At 42.2% G+C, this 25,522-nt stretch overlaps 1 protein-coding gene across 8 annotated transcripts in view; it reads left to right on the top strand.

Moving 5' to 3' along the window:
* Positions 1-13,011: 13,011 nt before the first annotated feature.
* man1b1b (mannosidase, alpha, class 1B, member 1b) overlaps positions 13,012-25,522 on the top strand; it is a 51,106-nt gene continuing 38,595 nt past the window's right edge. For 3 of the 8 annotated variants that reach the window (XM_067969601.1, XM_067969598.1, XM_067969594.1), the window contains exons 1-4: positions 13,012-13,053; positions 19,171-19,312; positions 21,112-21,220; positions 24,746-24,796. In XM_067969601.1, coding sequence (XP_067825702.1) covers positions 19,208-19,312; positions 21,112-21,220; positions 24,746-24,796 — 265 coding nt within the window. In that variant the 5' untranslated portion in view covers positions 13,012-13,053; positions 19,171-19,207. Of the gene's footprint in view, positions 13,054-14,035; positions 14,180-15,478; positions 15,697-19,170; positions 19,313-21,111; positions 21,221-24,745; positions 24,797-25,522 lie in introns of those variants that run through there. The other 5 variants (XM_067969600.1, XM_067969599.1, XM_067969596.1 and 2 more) reach the window with 4 other exon arrangements.

Here is a 25,522-nt window from a genome sequence, read left to right as displayed (position 1 = left end):
GGCAGCAATGCTCATATCAAAATGATTTAAAATGTTTCTGCTCATACTTTACTGAGCTCAATTCTTTCTACTGTTCTATGTATGCACAGTTTCAAAGTGCACTGAAATAGAAAGGAACCTTATTTTTCACACATTTGCATAGCATTTTCAGAGAGTAATAAGAATTTTAGTGTATTTCAGAAATCCATCTGGTTTAGAAGCTCTGATTTTATTACTCTGTTATGTCATGTCTGACTAACATGATTGAATTTTTTGAGGCGGTCACAAGAAGGGTCAATGAGGGTAGTGTGTTTGAAGTAGTTTACATAGATTTTAGCAAGGCTTTTGACAAGGTCCCACATGGCAGACTGGTCAAAAAAATACAAGCCCATGGGATCCAAGGGAGACTGGCAAGTTGGATCCAAAAATTGGCTCAGTGGCAGGAAGCAAAGGGTAATGGTCGACGGGTGTTTTTGTGACTAGAAGGCTGTTTCCAGTGGGGTTCGGCAGGGCTTGGTACGAGGTCGCTTGCTTTTTGTGGTATAAATGATTTGGACTTAAAGGTAGGGTGTATGATTAAGAAGTTTGCAGATGATACAAAAATTGGCCGTGTGGTTGATAATGAGGAGGAAAGTTATAGACTGCAGGAAGGTATCAATGGACTGGTCAGGTGGGCAGAAAAGTGGAAAATGAAATTCAATATGGCCGGGCATATTCCATTACCAACAAGCCAGGGGATCAAACCTGGTTCAATGAGGAGTGTAGAAGAGCATGCCAGGAGCAGCACCGGGCGTACCTAAAATGAGGTGGCAACCTGGTGAAGCGACAACTCAGGACTACATGCATGCTAAACAGTGGAAGCAACATGCTATAGACAGAGCTAAGCGATTCCACAACCAACAGATCAGATCGAAGCTCTGCAGTCCTGCCACATCCAGTCATGAATGGTGGTAGACAATTAAACAACTAACGGGAGAGGGAGGCTCTGCAAACATCCCCATCCTCAATGATGGCGGAGTCCAGCACGTGAGTGCAAAAGACAAGGCTGAAGCATTTGCAACCATCTTCAGCCAGAAGTGCCGAGTGGTTGATCCATCTTGGCCTCCTCCCAATATCCCTACCATCACAGAAGCCAGTCTTCAGCCAATTCGATTCACTCCACATGATATCAAGAAACGGCTGAGTGCACTGGATACAGCAAAGGCTATGGGCCCCGACAACATCCCGGCTGTAGTGCTGAAGACTTGTGCTCCAGAACTAGCTGCGCCTCTAGCCAAGCTGTTCCAGTACAGCTACAACACTGGCATCTACCCGACAATATGGAAAATTGCCCAGGTATGTCCTGTCCACAAAAAGCAGGACAAATCCAATCCGGTCAATTACCGCCCCATCAGTCTACTCTCAATCATCAGCAAAGTGATGGAAGGTGTCGTCGACAGTGCTATCAAGCGGCACTTACTCACCAATAACCTGTTTGCCGATGCTCAGTTTGGGTTCAGCCAGGACCACTCGGCTCCAGATCTCATTACAGCCTTGGTCCAAACATGGACAAAAGAGCTGAATTCCAGAGGTGAGGTGAGAGTGACTGCCCTTGACATCAAGGCAGCATTTGACCGAGTGTGGCATCAAGGAGCCCTAGTAAAATTGAAATCAATGGGAATCGGGGGAAAACTCTCCAGTGGCTGGAGTCATACCTAACACAAAGGAAGATGGTAGTGGTTGTTGGAGGCCAATCATCTCAGCACCAGGACATTGCTGCAGGAGTTCCTCAGGGCAGTGTCCTAGGCCCAACCATCTTCAGCTGCTTCATCAATGACCTTCCCTCCATCATAAGGTCAGAAATGGGGATGTTCGCTGATGATTGCACAATGTTCAGTTCCATCCGCAACCCGTCAAATAATGAAGTAGTCCGAGCCCGTATGCAGCAAGACCTGGACACCATCCAGGCTTGGGCTGATAAGTGGCAAGTAACATTCCTGCCAGACAAGTGCCAGGCAATGACCATCTCCAACAAAAGCGAGTCTAACCACCTCCCCTTGACATTCAATGGCATTACCATCGACAAATCCCCCACTACCAACATCCTGGGGGTCACCATTGACCAGAAACTTAACTGGACCAGCCATATAAATACTGTGGTTACAAGACCAGGTCAGAGGCTGGGTATTCTGCGGCGAGTGACTCACCTCCTGACTCCCCAAAGCCTTTCCACCATCTACAAGGCACAAGTCAGGAGTGTGATGGAATACTCTCCACTTGCTTGGATGAGTGCAGCTCTTACAACACCCAAGAAGCTTGACACCATCCAGGACAAAGCAGCCCGCTTGATTGGAACCCCATCCACCACCCTAAACATTCACTTCTTTCACCACCGGCGCACAGTGGCTGCAGTGTGTACCATCCACAGGATGCACTGCACCAACTCGCCAAGGCTTCTTCGACAGCACCTCCCAAACCCGCAACCTCTATCACTTAGAAGGACAAGAGCAGCAGGTACATGGGAACAACACCACCTGCACGTTCCCCTCCAAGTCACACACCATTCCGACTTGGAAATATATCGCCGTTCCTTCATCGTTACTTGGTCAAAATCCTGGAACTCCCTTCCTAACAGCACTGTGGGAGAACCTTCACCACACGGACTGCAGCGGTTCAAGAAGGCGGCTCAACGCCACCTTCACAAGGGCAATTAGGGATGGGCAATAAATGCTGGCCTTGCCAGCGACGCCCACATCCCATGAACGAATAAAAAAAAAGTGTGAGGTAATGCATTTGGGGAGGGCAAATAAGGCACGGGAATACACAATAAATGGGAGGATACTGAGAGGTGTGGAGGAAGTGAGGGAACTTGGAGTGCATGTCCACAGATCCCTGAAGGTAGCAGGACAGCTGGATAATGTGCTTAACAAGGCATATGGAATACTTTCCCTAGCCGAGGCACAGAATACGTGAGCAGGGAGGTTATGCTAGAACTGTACAAAACACTAGTGAGGCCACAGCTTGAGTACTGCGTACCGTTCTGGTCACCACATTACAGGAAGTATGTAATTGCACTAGAGAGGGTACAGAGGAGATTTACGAGGCTGTTGCCAGGACTGGAGAATTTTAGCTATGAGGAAAGATAGGATAGGCTGGGGTTGTTTTCTTTGGAACAGAGGAGGCTGAGGGGGTGATATAATTGAGGTGTACAAAATTATGAGGGGCCTAGATAGATTGGATAGGAAGGACCTATTTCCCTTAGCAGACAGGTCAATAACCAGAGGGCATAGATTCAAAGTAATTGGTCGAAAGATTAGAGGGGAGCTGAGGAAAATGTTTTTCACCCAGAGGGTGGTAGGGGTCTGGAACTCACTGCCTGAATGGGTGGTAGAGGCAGAAACCCTCAACTCATTTAAAAAGTACCTGAATATGCACCTGAAGTGCCATAGCCTACAAGGCCAAAGACCAAGTGCTGGAAAGTGGGATTAGGCTGGGTGGCTCATTTTTGGCCGGCACGGGCACGATGGGCCAAATGGCCTCCTGTGCCGTAAATTTTCTATGATGATTGTGCCAACACTGTATGGTTGCCAACTAATACCATTTCTGGTGTCAGAATGTCGATAAAGATGCCTTGACTGCAATAATCTTCTGTAGTCAGCCTTTTAGCAGCTTCAATTAGTCTATGATAAAAAATGTTAGTTTTTTTTAAATGGATGATGGGATTTTAAATAAGCATTATCAATATTGTATCCCTGCACTCAAACAGGGAACTAGCTACACAATATTTAATGATTTGGTGGACTGACAGTTTGAGACACAAATGGAAAATGTCATACACAAAGCCTTGTTTCTTAGAAGCTTCACTTGACCAAACTATAAATAACTAAAGTTTTAGAGAATAATTAAAAGAAATACAGGAGGAAGAACTAATCCAGATTTTAAAGGAGAAAATAAATCACACTAAAAAAAAGAAAAATATTTCAGTTCAAAATTCCAAGAAAGAAATTGTACTAGGAAATGAGAGGAAACTGAGACAGAAATTGAGTTGAAGGAAAAATATTTACAATAAGTTTCTAAGACCTGGTGAAGAAAGTACAGAACCTGTAAAGAACATCATAAATGGTGGCAGAATCATCCAATAATTTCAATAAGTCACCTGACCAGATGTTTATCAGTAAATGTGCAAGTTCTCGTTTTTATACACAGGAGGTATTATTTCAAAATTTCTGCAGAAATCTCAAATACCTTTGTGCAGCAATGATTTTACATCAAATTACATCAAATCTACAGCACAGAAACAGGCCATTCGGCCCAACTGGTCTATGCCAGCGTTTATGCTCCACACGAGCCTCCTCCTTCCCCACTTCATCTAACCCTATCAGCATATCCTTCTATTCCTTTTTCCCTCATGTTCTTGAATGCATAAATGCTATTTGCCTCAACTACTCCTTGTGGTAGCGTGTTCCACGTTCTTACCACCCATTGGGTAAAGAAGTTCTCCTGAATTCCCTATTGGATTTATTAGCGACTATTTTATATTTATGACCTCTAGTTTTGGACTCCCCCCACAAGTGGAAACATTTTCCTACATCTCCCCTATCAAACCCTTTCATTATCTTAAAGACCTCAATCAGGACACCCCTCAGCCTTCTCTTTTCTAGAGAGAAGAGCCCCAGCCTATTTAGCCTTTCCTGATAAGTATATCCTCTCAGTTCTGGTATCATCCTTGTGAATCTTTTTTGCATCCTCTCCAATGCATCTATATCCTTTTTATAATATGGAGACCAAGAACTGCGCACAGTGCTCCAAGCGTGATCTAACCAAGGTTCTGTACAAGTTCAACATAACTTCTCTGCTTTTCAATTCTATCTCTCTAGAAATGAACCCCAGTGCTTGATTTGCCTTTTTTATGGCCTTAATAACCCGCATCGCTACTTTTAATTGAATCTTAATTGAAATTGTACAGCAGTACTATTAAAATGAATCTGCATTTATAAGCCTATAAATACCATATGTTGTATGCGGATAACTGCGTTTTGGAGACTGGTTTGGCAAAATCTCTGTGATATCAGTACCTTAATTCCCTGCTGCCATCTTTTGCAGTTGGAAGGTATAGTAGTGATAATTATTTTCAGCAACAGTGCTACAGCAAAAGGTTGCAATCTCAGTTAAATTCACAGTTAGCACATGGTTTATATTTCAAAATGAAGTGCATTAAAATAGGTCATAGTTTCAAACGATTGGGCTGTACTGGTTTGATTGGGCTGTACTGGTGCTGGTTTTTAAAGGGTAATATTGGTCCAAACAGCCTACATTTTGACAAAATGCCACTCCAGCTCTGCATTAAGGTATACAATATGTGTAGTACTTGCATAAAGTAACAATGTGACAATAAATCCCTTCCACCAAATAAATCTTTGTGAACAAGAAAAAAAATATAAACACTGGAAATCTGAAACTATAACAGAAAATACTGGAAGTGTAGCATCGGGAAAAGAAAGGCTAGTGAAGAAGATTCTGATGAAGGGTCCCACACAAAATGTTACCTCTCCCTTTCAGATGCTGAGCAACCTGCATTTGCAGCAATTTCTGTTTTAAAACAAATGTTTCATTCAAAGAAATGTTCATCAAAGAGTCACTTCAAATGGCAAAAAAATGACGTGAAACAGATCTTTCAAGTCTCCCTTGTGATTTAGAGTTTCACTCATTTTGATTTAAAAATGAAACTATTATGATGTATTTAACTTCTAAAAATAAACACAGCTCCATTTTTAAGTTGGTTTGTGATCTCTCATTCTTTCTGATCTGTCTCACTGTTTTGATTATGGATTTTTCTCCTTTGTCTCACTGTTCTTGATCATGAATTTTGCTCCTAACAGTTCTTAATCTTGACAGCAATGTCTGCAAAAAGAAACAAAAAGGCAAATATGTACCAATAAATATTTATCTGAATCCCTTAAATAATACATATGTTGTTTTACTGCCTCTGTTTTTATTCTTTTCAGATGATTGTCGATGGCATTCTTTACTGTAAGCCCTCTGACCATTTGATTCTTGTGTTCCTCTGAGCTTTTTCTCTCAGCCTCTTCTCTCCTTCTCTCCCCATTTGTCTACCCCAGTTCTGTCCCTTATCTCTTTCTTTGCCATGATATCTGGGCATGATCTCTTCCTGTGTTTGAAATTGTTTACTCTCTTGGTCTCTGCTCCATCTCTTTGTTTGTTCTGCTATCTCTCTACCCATCTCTCATTCTTTCTTTGTGATCTCTTTTGCCCATCTGTCTCTGCCCTGATTTTTTATCCCTAGCTCTCACACTCCCAAATATCTTCGATATTGGTCCTTCTCTGTTGCTAATATTTCTCTTTCTTCACCCTAATTCTGTCCCTCTCTGATCGACCATGTTGAAATAACTAAGTAGAAAGTTGAAAATGATATAGGAGTCTTAGTAAACTTAACACACAAAATGCCCAAACAGTACAGAGCAGCAATCAACAAAGAATGTTGAACTATTAGTACAAAATTGTAAAAATACAAGTTAGAGGAAGTCATGATCAAACAATGCAGTGCTCTAGTCAGACTGTACCTTGAATATTCTGTCTAGTTTTCATCACCAAGATAAAAGGGAGACATTCAAATATTGGCGGAAGCACAGAGGAGAGTTACAACAATGTTTTAGAGGTGTCAGATATAAGGTAAGACTGGAGAAAATTGGGCTTTTCAGCCTTGAAAGGAGGCATCTGAGAGGTTATCTTATCGAGGTATGCAAGACTGTCAGAACATAAGAATATAAGAAATAGGAGCAGGAGTAGGCCATACGCCCCCTCGAGCCTGTTCCGCCATTCAATCAGATCATGGCTGATCTTCAACCTCAACTCCACTTTCCTGCCTGATCCCTATATCCCTTGATTCCCCTAGAGTCCAAAAATCTATCTACCTCAGCCTTGAATATACTCAATGACTCAGCATCCACAGCCCTCTGGGGTACAGAATTCCAAAGATTCACAACCCTCTGAGTGAAGAAATTCCTCCTCATCCCAGTCATAAATGGCCACCCCCTTATCCTGCGACTTTGTCCTCTAGTTCTAGGCTCTCCAGCCAGGGGAAATAACTTCTCAGCCTCTACCTTGTCAAGCCCCCTCAGAATCTTATATATTCTTCCTTAGATAAGGAGACCAAAACTGTACACAGCACTCCAGGTGATGTCTCACCAAAGCCCTGTACAATTGTAGTAAGACTTCCTTACTCTTGTACCCCAACCCCCTTGCAATAAAAGCCAACATAGAATCATAGAATCATAGAAGTTATAACATGGAAACAGGCCCTTCGGCCCAACATGTCCATGTTGCCCAGTTTATACCACTAAGCTAGTCCCAATTGCCTGCACTTGGCCCATATCCCTCTATACCCATCTTACCCATGTAACTGTCCATGCCATTTGCCTTCCTAATTGTCTGCTGTACCTGTATGCTAACTTTTTGTGTTTCTTGTCCAAATCACCCAAGTCTCTCTGGACACAACACTTAATAGTTTTTCACCATTTAAAAAAATATACTGTTTTTCCTACCAAAGTGAATGACCTTACATTTCTCCACATTATACTCCATCTGCCACCTTCTTGCCCACTCATTTAAGCTGTCTATATCCCTTTGCAGACTCTTTGTGTTTTCCTTACAGGTTACTTTCCCTGGTAACTGGTATGGAAAAGATAAATCAAAAAATGGCCTTCTTCATCTGTAATTATCTTGTGATCTTCTGCATATTTGTGTCTATGGTAATCTCTTATCCTTATTTCTCCCCTTCTGTTTCTCACCCCTCATGTCTCTACACACCTCTGCTCTTCCTCTTTCTGACTGCATCTCTTGCTTTCTCACCTCTAGCCTCAGTATTCAAAATAGAAAGCTTTAATCAGGAGGTTACATTAAAATCTTACTGGGTGATAAATGTGAAGAACTTCCATTGAAATTGAAATGGCCAGCAGAGCTGAAAAAAAGAATAGGGCACGAGAGTGGGAGGCCAGGTTTGGTACAGGGCAGGCCGGGATGAACAAGGCAGCAGGCAGGTAAGGAGTGAGAGGCTAGGGTTAAATGTGCCTTGGGTCAGGCAGCAATTGGTGGAGGAAGGATGAGGACTGGGCTCGAAGTGGAGGATAACCTGCAAGGTTACCAAGTAATGTTTCGGACGGGGTAGGACAAGGTCAGCTGGGAAAGGGAGAAAAAGGTCACAACAGTGCCACCTACTGTTGGGAGGTCTGCACTGCAAAATAACATGAGTTTAAGTTTACAAATTAACGGTAGTCATCCAAGGCATTAGACCCTGGGTTTCCCTCAGGCACTACTGTCATCGGGTGTGACAAATCAGGACATAACTGTGACAACAAGAGGTGCATGCAGTCACAAGACTTTTAATATATTACTAGTTGATCTCCTGTGGCGTAGCTCCCGGGGAGTCAAGACCAAGCGCTGTCTTCCGATGAAGCAGCATTAGAGGGTGAGGGATAATTGGACAGGTCACAAAGACCTAATTCAGATAGCAATTTAAAGTCATACATTCGGTCCTTATTTTTATATAACACTTTGATTATGTTTATTTGTTATTGCTTATACTTAAATAGCTAAATGAATGGAAATTTGGGAAGCAGAGAAGTAGAGTTGGTTGGAGCACAGGAGTTTCTCTGTAGTACAGGCCGAGGAACTGGGAGATGCAAAACTGATACATTACAGTGTCACTACTGGTAGGAGGGTGTAATTACAGTGAGATTAGCTTACATGGATATTTCCATTATAAATGCATAAGAATATATAAAGAAAAAAGTTGACAAGTGCATGCAGAGTAAGATTTCTCCACCCCTTCTTATCCATGCATTTATCACCTCCAGAGATGATTATCCAATGCTCACCTTGCTGGATTTTCTTCATTCAGGATCCAAAAATGCCATCTTGTCCAAAATGCAGCTGCCAGTTTCCTGCCCTGCCTCACCTATGTACCCATCCTCCTGTATCTACACTGGCTTCCCGTCTTCGAAAACACATTGAATTTAAAATCCTCATTCTCGCCTTCAAATTCGTCCATTGCCTCGCTCCACCCTACCTATTCAACTGTCACCAGATTTACTTCCCCTCCTGTACTCTCCATTCTTCCAACTCGACACTTCTGTGCCAACAATGTCCCTTAGCCCCAACAGCAGTGGCAAAGCTTTCGGCTACCTAGCCACTGTTTTTTTCTGTAACTCCATGCCTAAACCCCTTCACCTCCTCACCTATCCTTCCTCCTTTGCAAACCTTTTCAAAACCCATTATTTCACTCAAGCATTCAACCACCCCTCCGAAACCCTTTCCTTTGGTTCAGCGTTTCCTTTACTCTTATTACTCTGTAAAGGACATTGGGACATTTTGTACATTAGAGGCACTATATAAATGCAAATCGCTTTTGTTACTATTATTGCTATTTCTGTTGCTTTTACCACTTCTGCTTCTGTTATTGCTATTTTTCATGTTACTGTTGCTATTTATATAACCGCTGCTGTTTCTGTTATTATTGCTGTTATTGAAATGGTGGTTCATTTTATTGTAATGGTTGTTACTATTGTCCTTAATGTTATTGTAAATATTTTTACTGTTGCTTTTACTATTATTGTGATGGTTATTACTGTTGCTGCTCTTACTGTTACTGCAATGGTTATCGCTGTTATTGAAATTGTTGTTAGTGTTATTGCAATGGTTGCTGTTGTTATTCAAGGTCGCAACTTTGGCACCCCATTTGATCCTGAGACGAGCTTCTGACCACATATCCGCTCCATCACCAAGACCGCCTATTTCCACCTCTGTAATATCGCCCGTCTCTGCCGCTGCCTCAGCTCATCTGCTGCTGAAACCTTCATCCATGCTTTAGTTATCTCCAGACTGGACTATTCCAATGCTCTCCTAGCTGGCCTCCCATCTTCCGCTCATCCAAAACTCTGCTGCCCGTATACTAACTCGCACCAAGTCCCATTCACACATCACCATGTGCTCGCTGACCGACATTGGCTCCCAGTCCGGCAACATCTCAATTTTAAAATTCTCATCCTTGTTTTGAAATCCCTCCATGGCCTCGCCCCTCCCTATCACTGTAACCTCCTCCAGCCCTACAACCTTCTGCGATCTCTGCACTCCTCCAATTCTGGCCTCTTGTGCATCCCCGGTTTTAATCGTTCCACCACTGGTGCCTTCAGCTGCCTAGGCCCCAAGCTCTGGAATTCCCTCCCTAAACCTCCCTGCCTTCTCCTTTAAGCTCGTTAAAACCTACCTCTTTAACCAAGCTTTTGGATACCTGTCCTAATGTCTCCTTGTGTGGCTCGGTGTCAAATTTTGTTTGATAACGCTCCTGTGAAGCACCTTTGGACATTTTACTACATTGAGGGTTGTTGTTGCAATGGTTGTTGCTGATATTGCAATGGTTATTGATAGTGCAATAGTTGTTGCTGTGATTGCGATGGTTATTGATTTTTTTTTTATTCGTTCATGGGATGTGGGCATCGCTGGCAAGACCAGCATTTATTGCCCATCCCTAATTGCCCTTGAGAAGGTGGTGGTGAGCCGCCTTCTTGAACCGCTGCAGTCCATGTGATGAAGGTTCTCCCACAGCGACGATGAAGGAACGGTGATATATTTCCAAGTCGGAATGGTGTGTGACTTGGAGGGGAACGTGCAGGTGGTGTTGTTCCCATGTGCCTGCTGCCCTTGTACTTCTAGGCGGTCGAGGTCGCGGGTTTGGGAGGTGCTGTTGAAGAAGCCTTGGCGGGTTGCTGCAGTGTATCCTGTGGATGGTACACACTGCAGCCACAGTGCGCCGGTGGTGAAGGGAGTGAATGTTTAAGGTGGTGGATGGGGTGCCAATCAAGCGGGCTGCTATGTCCTGGATGGTGTCGAGCTTCTTGAGTGTTGTTGGAGCTGCACTCATCCAGGCAAGTGGAGAGTATTCCATCACAATCCTGACTTGCGCCTTATAGATGGTGGAAAGGCTATGGGGAGTCAGGAGGTGTGTCACTCGCCGCAGAATACCCAGCCTCTGACCTGCTCTCGTAGCCACAGTATTTATATGGCTAGTCCAGTTAAGTTTCTGGTCAATGGTGACCCCCAGGGTGTTGATGGTAGGGGATTCGGCGATGGTAATGCCGTTGAATGTCAAGGGGAGGTAGTTAGACTCTCTTTTGTTGGAGATGGTCATTGCCTGGCACTTGTCCGGTGCGAATGTTACTTGCCACTTATCAGTGTAAGCCTGGACATTGTCCAGGTCTTGCTGCATGCGGGCACGGACAGCTTCATTATCTGAGGTGTTGCGAATGGAACTGAACACTGCAATCATCAGCGAACATCCCCATTTCTGACCTTATGATGGAGGGATGGTCATTGATGAAGCAGCTGAAGATGGTTGGGCTGAGGAAACTGCCCTGAGGAACTCCTGCAGCAATGTCCTGGGGCTGGGATGATTGGCCTCCAACAACCACTACCATCTTCCTTTGTGCTAGGTATGACTCCAGCCACTGGAGAGTTTTCCCCGATTCCCATTGACTTCAATTTTACTAGGGCTCCTTGGTGCCACACTCGGTCAAATGCTGCCTTGATGTCAAGGGCAGTCACTCTCACCTCACCTCTGGAATTCAGCTCTTTTGTCCATGTTTGGACCAAGGCTGTAATGAGGTCTGGAGCCGAGTGGTCCTGGCGGAACCCAAACTGAGCATCGGTGAGCAGGTTATTGGTGAGTAAGTGCCGCTCAATAGCACTGTCGACGACACCTTCCATCACTTTGCTGATGATTGAGACTGATGGGGCGGTAATTGGCCGGATTGGATTTGTCCTGCTTTTTGTGGACAGGACATACCTGGGCAATTTTCCACATTGTCGGGTAGATGCCAGTGTTGTAGCCGTACTGGAACAGCTTGGCTAAAGGCACAGCTAGTTCTGGAGCACAAGTCTTCAGCACAACAGCCGGAATGTTGTCGGGGCCCTTAGTCTTTGTTGTATCCAGTGCACTCAGCCGTTTCTTGATATCACGTGGAGTGAATCGAATTGGCTGAAGACTGGCTTCTGTGATGGTGGGGATATCGGGAGGAGGCCGAGATGGATCATCCACTCGGCACTTCTGGCTGAAGATGGTTGCAAACGCTTCAGCCTTGTCTTTTGCACTCACGTGCTGGACTCCGCCATCTTTGAGGATGGGGATGTTTACAGAGCCTCCTCGCCCCGTTAGTTGTTTAACTGTCCACCACCATTCACGACTGGATGTGGCAGGACTGCAGAGCTTTGATCTGATCCGTTGGTTGTGGAATCGCTTAGCTCTGTCTATCGCATGTTGCTTCTGCTGTTTAGCATGCATGTCGTCCTGTGTTGTAGCTTCACCAGGTTGGCAACTCATTTTTATGAACGCCTGATGCTGCTCCTGGCATGCTCTTCTACACTCTTCATTGAACCAGGGTTGATCCCCTGGCATGTTGGTAATGGTAGAGTGAGGAATATGCCGGGCCCTGAGGTTACGGATTGTGCTGGAATACAATTCTGTGATTGCAATGGTTATTGATATTGCAATAGTTGTTGCTGTGATTGCGATGGTTATTGATATTGCAATAGTTGCTGTGTTTGCCATGGTTATTGATATTGCAATAGTTGTTGCTGTGATTGCGATGGTTATTGATATTGCAATAGTTGCTGTGTTTGCAATGGTTATTGATATTGCAATAGTTGTTGCTGTGATTGTGATGGTTATTGATATTGCAATAGTTGTTGCTGTGTTTGCAATGGTTATTGATATTGCAATAGTTGCTGTGTTTGCAATGGTTATTGATATTGCAATAGTTGTTGCTGTGATTGCGATGGTTATTGATATTGCAATAGTTGCTGTGTTTGCAATGGTTATTGACATTGCAATAGTTGTTGCTGTGATTGTGATGGTTATTAGTGTTATGGAAATAATTGTCAGTGTTCTCACCATTACTGCAATCGTTGTTACCGATTGTGGTTTGGGGTCAAGATTGGTGCTCAGTGGGCGGGTCTTCATTATAGCGGTAGTGACGTTGGGGGCGGGGCGGAGCTGGAGCCGAAGCCTGGGAGAGCGACTGGAAGGTGAGGGGGAGCGGTGTCTGTGGGCCGGGTCGCGGTCGGGAGGGATGGACGGACAGGGGGACACGAGCCCTCCCAATAGGGACAGCCTGGTCCCGGGCACTATCCGTGCGGTGGGAAACTCGGGTCCCGGCCGCTGCCGTCCTGTCAGCGCTGGTTCCCGGCGGGTAGGCCGCGTCCCCGGCCGGTAGTTCCGAGGACAGACCACAGCTGTTGGCGGGACGGGGAGGGCGGTGGAGCCGGTTTAAAGCCCCATCACAGCGGGGGAGTGGACTGAGTCCCGAGACTGGACTGGGCCGCTGACCGGATGCCCCTCCCACATCTGGCAGGTCACCCGCCTGCGGTTCGACCATTCCTGGGCTTTTAACAAACTCTAACCTGCTTTTAATTTAAATTAAATTAATTACATTTTTTAATTTCCAAAACCCAACTTGTGTTTAAATGGGATTTTCATCTCGCCTTAGTCCGGCTTCAAGTCCAAACCTCACTCCTAACATTCCTCCAATGTTGATAGTTTCATGTTAGAAAAATGTTGCTTGTCATTTAACTGGATTTAGTTTTGTTCAATCGAATGGATCAAGACATATAAATTAAAAATATGTAACCTTTTTAAATCTTACTCATAAAAATAAACATTTCATTTGCTCATTTTTTTTGAGTAAGATTGTCCCCTGTGCAATTGCAATGCACAACTGATGAAAATTGAGTTAATAATTACAATACTTTATCCATGTTTCTCAGTTTGCTTCCCACATTTTTTTTTAATATGGATTATTTACTACTCTTTTTCAGTTTCTTCTCCCATTCCCACATGCAACATGCTTTGTGCCAACTGGTGCTTATGGGGAATGACTGTTGCACATTTTGATTCAAAAATTGTTGCCTGTTTTGATGATTGACACATTTTCATAGTCAGTACCACTCTTAGCTGATTTTTACTGCCGTTTACAGAATTTTCCTCATGTCAACCATTGTGCAGGTGACACATTCCCAGCCTTCTGGCTTTGCCGCTGAACTGACAGCTACAAGGGCGCACTGAATTGATTTGCCTGTGGTGTAGATGAGATTAGTGGGTGCGGAGGGGAAAAGCTGCTTCTTTTCTGCAGATCTTATTCAGACTTTCTAAAAGGTCAGACTTCATTAGAAACAAATCTTTTGTCTTTTGGGATATACGGATAAACTTGAACTTGCCATGTGTCAAGTTCAGTAATTTACCTTCGCCACCCCTCCCCCCACCCCCGAGGCTTATTTGATTAATAACTTTAAAAACTAAAGTGTTCATGAACGTGTAGCAACTCTCAACATAAGGTTTGTGTTGTAACTTTTTGCTTTTACTTTATAATTTTTGTTTCATTAACAAAAATTGTTCATGGCAGTTTAATCGCTAATGAAAGACAGTTGACAGTTTTATACACAGGGAATTATTTTAGTTTTTTATTAATAATTTTAGTGAGCTTCAGAGCCTTGATGAGAGAGAGACTGATAAAACTTACCTATGGTAATGAGTTTATTAAGAAAATCTGCCTATCTATATTTAACCAGGGGAATTGTTGCTACAAAGAGATACATTTTAGTTTAAATTGACTTTTTAAAGTAACTTTCCATTTTCTTAAAGAACAATTCTAAATTAGTTTCATCTGTATTTAATAATTTGTTAAATTAATTAAGGTAGTGCCTTGGGACATTTTTCTATGTTAAAGGCACTATATAAATGCAAGTTGTTATTGCTGCAGTTAATGAAAACCACATAGATTTTAATTTTTTTTGCGACTTACCTCATTACACATTGGATTTAGTTAAATGTTTGGCATTAATGGGAATTTTCCACTTGAGTGTGTATGATCATTAACTCAACATTGCATTTAAGGGCAAGCTAAATAAACACGAGGGAGAAAGGAATAGAAAGATATGCTGATGGGTTAGATGAAGTAGGGAGGGAGGAAGCTCGTGTGGAGCACAAACACTAGCATGGACCTGTTGGGCCGAATGGCCTGTTTCTGTGTCGTAAATTCTGTGTAATTCTTTGTAACCCATAAACATCACAGTTAATATGTTCTATACTCAAATGCTTAATACTATTGCAGAGAGCAATTTTTGAAAAACAGTGTGCATCTTATTTTGTACCTTAAAAAGGCATTCGGACCTAGTGCAGAAATGTAATCATTCTGAAAATTGAATCTAGTCTTCATTGCATCTTGACTGTTTGAAATATATGTATATCTGTAACTTCTGCCAATGTCTCTGCTTGATGGAAGAGAAATTTGTGAGTGTAACTAAAAGCATCTGAAAATAACTTCTAATTACATTCATTCTTGGGGGTACAGTAGTTAGGCATTAGGTGACTGAAGAAAAGAGATGATGTTGCATTCAGTAGCTTCATGCTCTTCCCTACTGTTGTGCGTGCTTGATTTTTTTTTTAATCCATGCTAATACTGCACTGTCTCTCTCACCACCTTAACCAGATAAACCTTCCTGCCTATGTTTAAATTGCTTATTTCCCCAACACACTCTCACAGTGTTTTGTAACCTTCCTTCCTCCTCTTTCTTGTCGGGTGGTGATGGGGAAGAAATATTTACAGCTTCGTACACCAGTCTGCAGTGAAAATCGCTGTTGATGGTGATTTACGGCAGTTTTTATTTACTATGGTAAGGTTACAAATCGTGCTTATGTTATATCCACTATATTTTAAAGAAGTATAAATTAGTTTGGGCTCTGGAATCGGAAGTACAACTTCAAAATTTGTGGATGACACCAAATTGGGGGGTACAGTTAATACTGAGGAAGACTGCAGCAAAATACAAGACATTAATAAACTTCAGAATGGGCTTGTAAATGGCAAATGAATTTCAATATAGATAAATGTGAGGTGGTGTATTTTCGGAGGAAGACTAAGGAGTCTACATACTCCTTGGAAAATAAGAGTCTAATGGGGTAGAGGAGCAAAGAGATCTCGGGGTGCAGATGCACAAATCACTAAAAGTAGCGACGCAGATTAATAAGGCCATAAAAAAGCAAATAAAGCACGGGTTCATTTCCAGAGGGTTAGAATTGAAAAGCAGAGAAGTTATGTTGAACTTGTATGGAACTATGGTTAGTCCCCACTTAGAGTACTGTGCACAGTTCTGGTCTCCATATTATAAAAATGATATAAAGGCACTGGAGAAGGTGCAGAAAAGGTTTACAAGGATGATACCCGAACTCAGGTTATACCTTTTGGGAAGGACTGAACAGGCTGGGTCTCTCTTCTCCAGAATAGGGAAGGCTGAGGAGTGAGCTGATGGAGATCTTTAAGATTATGAAAGGGTCTGATAGGGTAGGCGAAGAGAAGGTGTTTCCACTCGTGGTGGAGACCAAAACTAAGGGCCATAAATAAGATAGTCACGAATAAATCCAATAGGGAATTCCGAAGAAATTTCTTTACCCAGAAGATGGTTAGAATGTGGATCTCATTACCACAAGGAGTAGTGGAGACGAATAGCATAGATGCAGTTAAGGGGAAGCTAGATAAGTACATGAGGGAGAAAGGAATAGAAGGGTATGCTGATAGGGTCAAAGAGGGGTGGGGAAAGCTTGTATGGAGCATAAACACTGGCGTGGACCAGTTGAGCCGAATGGCCTGTTTCTGTGCAGTACATTCTATGAAGTGTTGCTCCAATAGTTCAAGAGTTAATGTTGCAGTGCCTCTTTATATATTCATTTTTGAAACAGTGCATATTGTCACTGATCATTCAGTGTTATTTTATGTGTTAACCTCTGAAGTATGTGTTCAGTGAAAATCATTTGAAATGGAAAAAGTTTCATTGAATATTTTTAATATTAGTAGTTTAGCATGATAAAGGTATGCTGATATTTCTGACCAATTCCTCTTAGAAATGTGCTTCAAACTTACTGCTCTAGTTATCAGCTATTTGACCTGTTTTGGTAATGCAGGTCACTTTAAGATATGAAACAAGTATAAACATAATGAACTATTCGGTAGGCATCTCATTGGGAAATCATTGGTGTGAGTCTGTGCTATCAATGCACCTGGTGTTTTCCAGCTTTTTAAAAATAATCGGTTAAGAGTCCTATTTTTGCAGCACTCCAGTTGTGCATATGTATTAGAAACTGATTTCCAACACCATGCAGTGGAATATAGAAATTTAGGTTATAAAAAGTTTAAATTAAACTTTCTTATCTCCCTGCAGTAACAAACTGTCATTTCCACTGGTTTGGCACGGGTGGGCAGAGATTTGACGATTGGTCCTAATAACAGTGTTCCTTGAATTGTTGCCATTGGTAAAGTTTGACAGGTTCTCTCTTTGTCAAGACACTTTGAGCTACACTCACAACAGATGAGATTTTACAAAACAAAATTCATCTATAAGCAAATCTGCTTAGAGTGTATGCCCACATTGAATGTTGGCCATCGTTTCTGTGCAAAATGTTCTTTTTACAAATGGCCCATGTGTAGAGCTCACAGCTATCTAAGTTCACCAGTGCTAGCTAATGAACAATTTACAAAGTTTTGGATCTATATTACTAGTGGAATGAATATTAATTGGTGGGACAGTACTAACGTTGAGAAATTTCTGGGATGCAAACCAGAAGTTCAAGTGTGTTAAGATAATGTCTGCCATATGCTGCCCAAGATGGTTTCCATTTTAGCTTATAAACCAGACAATCCAATAGGAGTAGGGGTGGGGAGGGGGGGTCTACCCTGTGAATTAACAAAACCATGACTTGCATGGTATTAAACTACTGTTTCTTAGAAAAGATGCAAAATATAGTTTTGATGGTCTAAGCCTGCCTAATTGCTTTGAGCTAAACAAGGAAGTTATGTTGAACCTTTATAAAACAGTGGTTCGGCCACAACTGGAGTATTGTGTCCAATTCTGGGCACAGTACTTTAGGAAGGATGTGAAGGCCTTAGAGAGGATGCAGAAAAGATTTATTAGCATGGTTCCAGGGATGAGGGACTTCAGTTACATGGGTAGACTGGAGACTCCAACTCCAAGGGGTTGTTCTCCTTGGAGCAGAGAAGGTTGAGAGGAAATTTGATAGAAGTGTTCAAAATCACGAAGGGTTTAGACAAAGTAAATAAAGAGAAACTGTTCCCATTGGCGGAAAGGTCGAAAACCAGAGGACACAGATTTAAGGTGATTGGCAAAAGAACCAAAGGCAACGTGAGGAAAAGCTTTTTTATGCAGTGAGTAGTTATGATCTGGAACGCGCTGCCTGAAAGGGTGGTGGAAGCAGATTCAATCAGGGCTTTCAAAAAGGAATTGCATAAATACTTGAAGGGAAAAAGTTTGCAGTGCTGCGGGGAACAAGCGGGGCAATGGGACTAACTGGATTGCTCTTACAAAGGGCCGGCATGGGCTCGATGGGCAAAATGGCCTCCTGTTCTGTAATCATTCTATGATTCTAAGGGACACCATGTATTGTGTCCTTTTAAGAAAAGGTTGCAACCCATGATCTTCCTTGGCTGGCCCAAAGGAACCAGACAAGACACGGACCATATCTGCATCACTTTGAGATTCACATTGGTTATTGAAGAATTGTGGAAAGGTAGTGAAGAGGTTGAAGCTTCTGCTCTTATTTCCACTGGCAGGGGGAGCCCAGAACAACGAGGCATAATCTTAAAATTAGAGCTAGGCCGTTCAAGGATGATGTCAGCAAGTACTTCTCCACACAAAGGGTAGTGGATATCTGGAACACTCCCCCCCCCCCCCCCCCCCCCAAAAAGCTGTTGAGGCTGGGGGTCAATTGAAAATTTCAAAACTGAGATTGGAAGAGTTTTGTTAGATGAGGATATTAAGGATTACAGAACCAAGTTGGGCAGATGGAGTTAAGATACAGATCAGCCATGATCTAATTGAATGGCAGAACATGCTTGAGGGAACAAGTAGCCTACTCCTGTTCCTATTCCATCTCCAACCCCTAAATACATTTTTGAAGGCTGCTACATCATGCATTATAAAAATGCTTTTTGTGTTAACAGATGTTACCTTGAGAACTATAACCTATTTTACTCTGTAGCTGGAAAGAAAAACTTAATTGCTCCCAAGGAGCTCTTGTGCATTTTGTGTTTAAAAATAAGGAAAGTATAAATGCTTTCCCATTAAATCAACTTGCAGTGTACTGGAAAGTGTCATCCTCCCAGGAGATTGAAGGATGTATTCGCCGCAGCAGAGGGACTTTATATCAGTGACGCTGGGTAATCAGGCTGGAAGGAACTATGACAACAGTAAGACCTGGAGGAGGCAATCCTGTTGGAGGGTAAGACAAATTATGCAGTATCCTCATCAATACCTGTGGAGTCTGAGGTTGAGTTGGGAGACAGTGGCTTTAGTCGGATGAAAAGGACAAAACAACCTAATTATTTTACAGATCAGAAGTAAATGCTGTTTGTTTTAAGAGCCCATTGATTGGACCCTGTGTTTAAAGGCAACACCAGTCTGTTGAATGGGGGTGAGAGAGGGGGCGGTACTTGGTATTTATGTCACATGAAGGTTTTTTTGTTCAGATGAAGGGTTAAGCTCCAAGTAATAAGTTATTTTCTAGATTTTGATGGTTTTTGTGCTTATCCGTGAGTGGGATGTCATTATTCATATTCTGCTTGGGTGTAGCATGATGTGAAAGGACAATGTGACTGAACATCTCTCTCAATTCCCTTCACGCATTGCTGGAAGGAGGGACAGAGTTTACTGATTTCAAATTGGGCGATACTCAAAATATGTATAGAAGCTGCTATTGCGTGTTACTTAGTTGGCTCTTCATAGACCGATCAGTAGGTTTTTCTTCAACTGTTTCTCATTGCGTTTAGTTCAACATGAGTTTGTATTTTCCATGCAATAGTTATCTAAGACTGGATACTCAACAGAGTATGCCACCTTGTGATTGGAAAAAGCCGGCGGAGTTTGTAGAATTACAGCATCCCACTGCCCTGTGCTTTCATAAAATTACCCTTGCCAATGTGAATGTTTATGATTGTACTAATGTGGCTCTGGGAGTGAATTCTTTTCAGGAGCTGCTGCATTGCTGTTCATGTTAAGTTGCCCCACTGACCTATTTCAGGGGTGACCAAGCTTTAGTTTTTGTGGGCTGAACGCATGCAATACGTGGTGACCATGTATAAAACTTAAATCCAAGTTCCAACTAATTTGCATCAATTGCTGATTAAATGATTTTGGGGCCCTTATTTAGGATTGATCCACCAATGAGGCCACAATGCCAAAAAAACAGCTCCTTTCCAAACCTTCAGGCCCACAATTTGAATAGGACAAACCAGCAAATAAGAAATATACACTCATAGGGCGTCGGCACTCTGGATGTCAAGGATTAGATTGTCAATGCTTCAGGGTTGCAATTTGGATACCTCGGGGTAAAGGTCTAGTATAGTGGTAAGCAGGGCTCAGGTTCAGTTTCTGATCCAGCCTGGGGCAGCAGCTGAGGCATTCCGATTGGCCACAGTACCACTGGGTAATGGAGAGGAATAGTCAGCCGAGGTTCAGTTTTAAAAAAAAAGTTTGCTTGCAAACACAGCATGAAGGTTAAAATCATATGAAATTTTCAGTCAAGATCCGAACTATTTTGTAAACACGCCCCTCGCACACGCCCCCCTACCAAATAAAGTTAGGCAAATGCAGTAACATAACAGTACATTTCAAATGTTGTGCATGTGGGTTTGTGCCATAGTCATTGTTGAGTTGCTAACCCCTGCTGTGAATTGCTGAATAGAGGGTAAGTGCTTTTGCACCAGCAAGGAGAAAAAAAATCAGAGGGGCAATTGACACATCTGTTGGTGGGTAGCTAAAGATGGACTTTGATGGACTCTCCAAACTGTTCTCTTGCTCAGGGAAGGGATGTGGTGTAAGGAAACTTATCAGTGGAAAATAGGGGGAAATAAAATAAAATTGCCTGAAGAAAATAACGTGTTTGGAAAGAATGACAATCACATTTTAAGTGAGGTATTTATAATGGTTACTGTTAAGAATTTGCCATCTCAAGTTGTTAAGTAGATACATTCGCTTCCACTGCTCTATATCTTTTTAAGTACAATTCACTTTTCAAACCAGAAATGGAAACAGCTATCAAGATTGCAGCGGAGCCTAATATCATTCCTGTTTGTCTTCATGATGTTCTGCGGTATTGCAGCATACCCTAGCCTGTCTGAACACTGGAAAGGTAGGAACCAATGCAGCCTTTTGTACTGGAATTTTTCTTGAACTGCCAACTTGAACACAATTCCACATTTCCATAGTAATCGGGCAGTTTTGCTTAAAAATGATGAGTGTTGTGGCGACTATACAATTTGAAGTTACTGTATATCACAGTTGTGATTACATATCTTTTTGTGCAAGTAATATGTTCAGGATAAATATATATAATAGAAGTTATGGTGTTGTGTGGCATGATGGTACGTTTGTATAGAAAATTTTTGTAATCTATAAATATTTGTTCTACTGGGGCCATTCATAAAGAACCTGAATTTACTTTCATTCAATAACTCTGTTACATTATAAAATATTGTATTTTTTTTAACCTGAAGCACTGTTTATGGGTATCCTGTTAAATTATTTATGCTGCATACCACTTATAGTACCCACTCTTCTCCTTGCCAGGCCTCTCACCATCTGCTATATTTGTGACCATCGCATTTCTTTTCTCCCCACTCTCTGCGTTCAGCCTCATGACCTGGTTTTAACTTTTGTAACCTGAACATTCACTGCGACTTTAGACTGCTGCTTCAGTCTTCATTAGTATCACGTTTTACTTGTAGCTAAGTTGTGAAAGGTTGGACCAGCTGACAAGAAAAGTAGCCCAGGAGGTGGCTGTATGAAGGCTCAATATTAGTAAAAGTTATATGCAGCCTACTCTTAATTTGAAGTTGCTTAATTCAAACCATCTGTTAATGTGAATTGAAATGGTGCAAAAAAGGCCTGCTGTTCCGTTTCATTAAAATTGCTTGAATCTGCTGGAATATTCTTTTGAGCAAAAAAAATCCCCTTCAAATTAACAGGAGGGGATCATAATATATTTCCCTTCATTTTTTGGAGGTACATGACGGTAAGCTAGAGTAGTTTGCCCTCATGTTGATTTTTTTTTCTAGTTTTGTTTTTGCTCCTTTGGGGAATTGCTCTGTTTGGCATCTCTTCCTAACCTGACTGAATGCAATCTTGCGTGGGGAAACTGCAGGTATCAAACCTTGCAACTGTTTGCCATAACATGCTGGGAGCATGACTGTGTTATTTCACCATCTGTACATCTCAGAGGGAAATGCTTTCCTGGATTCTATTTACAGAATGAAAAGAAAACACACAGTACGGATATGTTACGAATGCTGTGCGTCAACTTCACACATGTGATTTTAACACGTTGCAAGTTCCTGATTTCAGCAGGGCTGTTTGGAAATGCCAAAGCAGTATATTCATTTAAAGAAGGAAAATATCAAAGATCGTAGTCTCCTGAACCTCCTCAACAGCTAAGTCCGAATGGAATTGGTAGAGACCTGTGCATAGGCCTCCTGTCCAGGAGTTTAATGCATCAGTACAAGGGGAACGTCACGAGGTACAGTACAAGTAACTCACTGTGACCATGGGGACCTGATGCATGGACCTTTCTCACACTGACATTCGTTTGCACAGAGTGAATCTTTGTGATGTTAAAAAAGTTTGATGCTTACAAAGCCCACGTGCATTTTTTTTAACGCAGCTAACCTTGTATTGTTTCTTCCCTATTTTCCTCTCCTGTAGTCTCCCAGGAGACCCATTCCCAAGCCTCTGGCAAAGCACAGTAGGAACATCATCTGACAGTGAAAGGGTACCACAAAAACTTTTTCTCAAAGCATTGTGTAAACGCAGACCGTTAATGGTTGCAAATGAAGTTTGATGCACCACCACTAACAACAAATGTCAGCAAAACAAACATGTGACTCGGAAATGAATAGTGGGTGTGAAAGTGAGCTCTAAATTCTGCTCATCTAATTAAACTGCTTTCACATGATGGTAGTGAGATGGAATTTCGTATCTGCATCGTTGCTTTTTGTAGTAAAGTTTGGCAGACTCATTTACTGATATAAAAAGTACTGATTTGTAAGTACAAATGTAGAACAGTTTTCCCCAGAGCAAGCCCCAAATATACTCTTAAGAACTTATCAATGATCTAATTTACAATCCCATCTCTATGCTTCACTGCAAAAGTATGGATATAGATGAACATTGCAGCTTTATGCTGTTTACTGGGGAAACAGTCACTGGGGATAAAATTCATCTAATAGTGCATCAGCTTGGTTGACTTCAATGGAAAGAAAAATCGGGCAGAATGTATAATGGGTGATCGATCCGCTACCGGCTGTTTAGCATCTCCGCCGAGGTTGAATTTTACCCCCACTCCCTGCCTCTGGGAACAGTGTGGGCAGCACAGTCTATGAAGGAAGCTGCTCTTGGGAAAACGTGAGCTGCTGGGTGCAAGGAGAGCCAAATTGGCCATTCTACTTAATAGAAGAGAAAGCATATTAAAATAAATAAATAGGCAGGTCATCATCCAAGGGCTCCTTCAGTACTTCGTACCAGTAAGTTATTAAATTTAGATTGAAGCTTGTGTGTTATGTAGCCTTAAAGAAGAAAGGATTTTCAATTACAAAGTACTCCCCCACAGGATTAATTTTGAATATAATTGTCCTCCCTATGTCTTAGCAGCATTGCTCCTCCCATGCCATTTTAGGTCTCCTCGTTTCCAGGTGCCTCGTATGTTTCCCAGAGTGGCTTCATTCACTAACCTGAACAGCAGAAGGGGAAATTCATGGCATTTTACGGGAACAGTGAAGCCTTATGAATATCTGTCTGGATCACGTTCTGTGATTATTGTGCCTTTCCTCATTGATTCATCTCAGTTAGAATGCTGGAGAAGCTCGTCAATACTTTCCACTCCTCGGCTAAGCACGGATTTGTCAAGGCATTATGCCACCTTAAACATCTATTTCTTAAAACATTTTGTATCACCCAGTTGAAGATCTGCTGGGGTAAGGCTTCCTGCATATTATATACTGGTGGAAGATATAGTACAACACGTGTAGAGTTGTGGGTAAGGGTTTAGAATCCTTTATTTGAAGTTCATACTGATGTTGCAGTTGGCTGAATATAGGTAACTTTGTGCTGAATCAAATACCACATCAGGAAGTTGCATTTAGAGGTTATAAATTGTTTAACAGCACCTGTGATTGCAGCAACTTAAGCCTTGCAGCAGGATTCTAAAGTCTTGGAGCAGCCACCATATCTGCAGAGCGGTTGAGTGCACCACTAGCCCATGCAGTGATTTGTTTCATAATGGTAGTGTACTACAGCAACCAACCAAGACATTTTACGCTAACTTCGTTCCCACTGGTCTACAACTGAGCAGCCCTAAAAAAAAATTTGCAGTTTGACAGCAGATTCCACCCTCTTTAGGAAGATGTTTGTAGCATCATTACATGGCTATGGGCCTGCAATATTTGTTTCCATTCTACTCCTTCCTTCCTAAAGGAAAACAAAAAATCTCTCCTTCAGATGACCAGATCATTTCATTGCCTGTTTGAACATCTTCTGTTTCAGAATGCATCCAAGTATCTTTACTGCACATTAAAACACACTACATCATATATTTAACTCTGCCTTGTTGAAATGGACGAAATGCAGGGTTTGTAATACATGTACTCACTTTGATGTATTGCAGACACTTTATATTCGGTAACAGCTGGAGATGCCCAAGTCAAAGCTTTTCAAGGTACAGTTAACGCGAAGGTTTGGTTTGGCCCTCTGAACTGAGAGAATTTTCTTAACTTTTAATTTTGTTTATGTTCTAGTGTAGAATATGTGACTTGGTTCAATTTGCATAGAACTGTAATAGAGGAAATAGGAAAATCACTAGTGGTTGTGCAGCTGAAGTTGCTTTAGTTATACAAATGTACTTCTTTCTTCAGTTTTCTCCATCTGTCTGCTGAACATACTAATTCTTGCTGGTGCATTTTCACACCAGAAACTACCATAGCCAAGCCCAAATTTGTTCTCATCTGACATTAGTGTACTTTCGAGCAGAGGTCATTCGATAGTGATCAAGGGTTATCCTTGGCTCAGTGCATGCACTTGCTTCTGAGTCAGAAGGTTGTGGGTTCAAGCCTTACTCTATGAAACTTGAGCACATAATCTAGGCTGACATTTCAGTGCAGTACTAAGGAAGTGCCAGCTTTTGAATGAGATGTTAAACCGAGGCCCCTACTGCGCTTACAGGTGGGCGTAAAACATTTCATGGCACTATTTGAAGAAGAGCAGGGGAGTTTTTCTAGTGCCCTGGCCAACATTTATCCCTCAACCGACATCACCAAAAACAGATTGTGGTCGTTATCTCATTGCTGTTGGTGGACCTTGCTATGCACAAGTTGGCTGCCGCGTTTCCCTGCCTTTCAACAGTGTCTACACTTAAGAAGTACTTCATTGGCTGTGAAATGCTTTG

The sequence above is a fragment of the Heptranchias perlo genome, chromosome 31 (genome assembly GCF_035084215.1).
Source record: "Heptranchias perlo isolate sHepPer1 chromosome 31, sHepPer1.hap1, whole genome shotgun sequence".
Classification (NCBI taxonomy): Eukaryota; Metazoa; Chordata; class Chondrichthyes; order Hexanchiformes; family Hexanchidae; genus Heptranchias; species Heptranchias perlo.
This window is presented reverse-complemented; position numbering and strand designations above follow the sequence as displayed.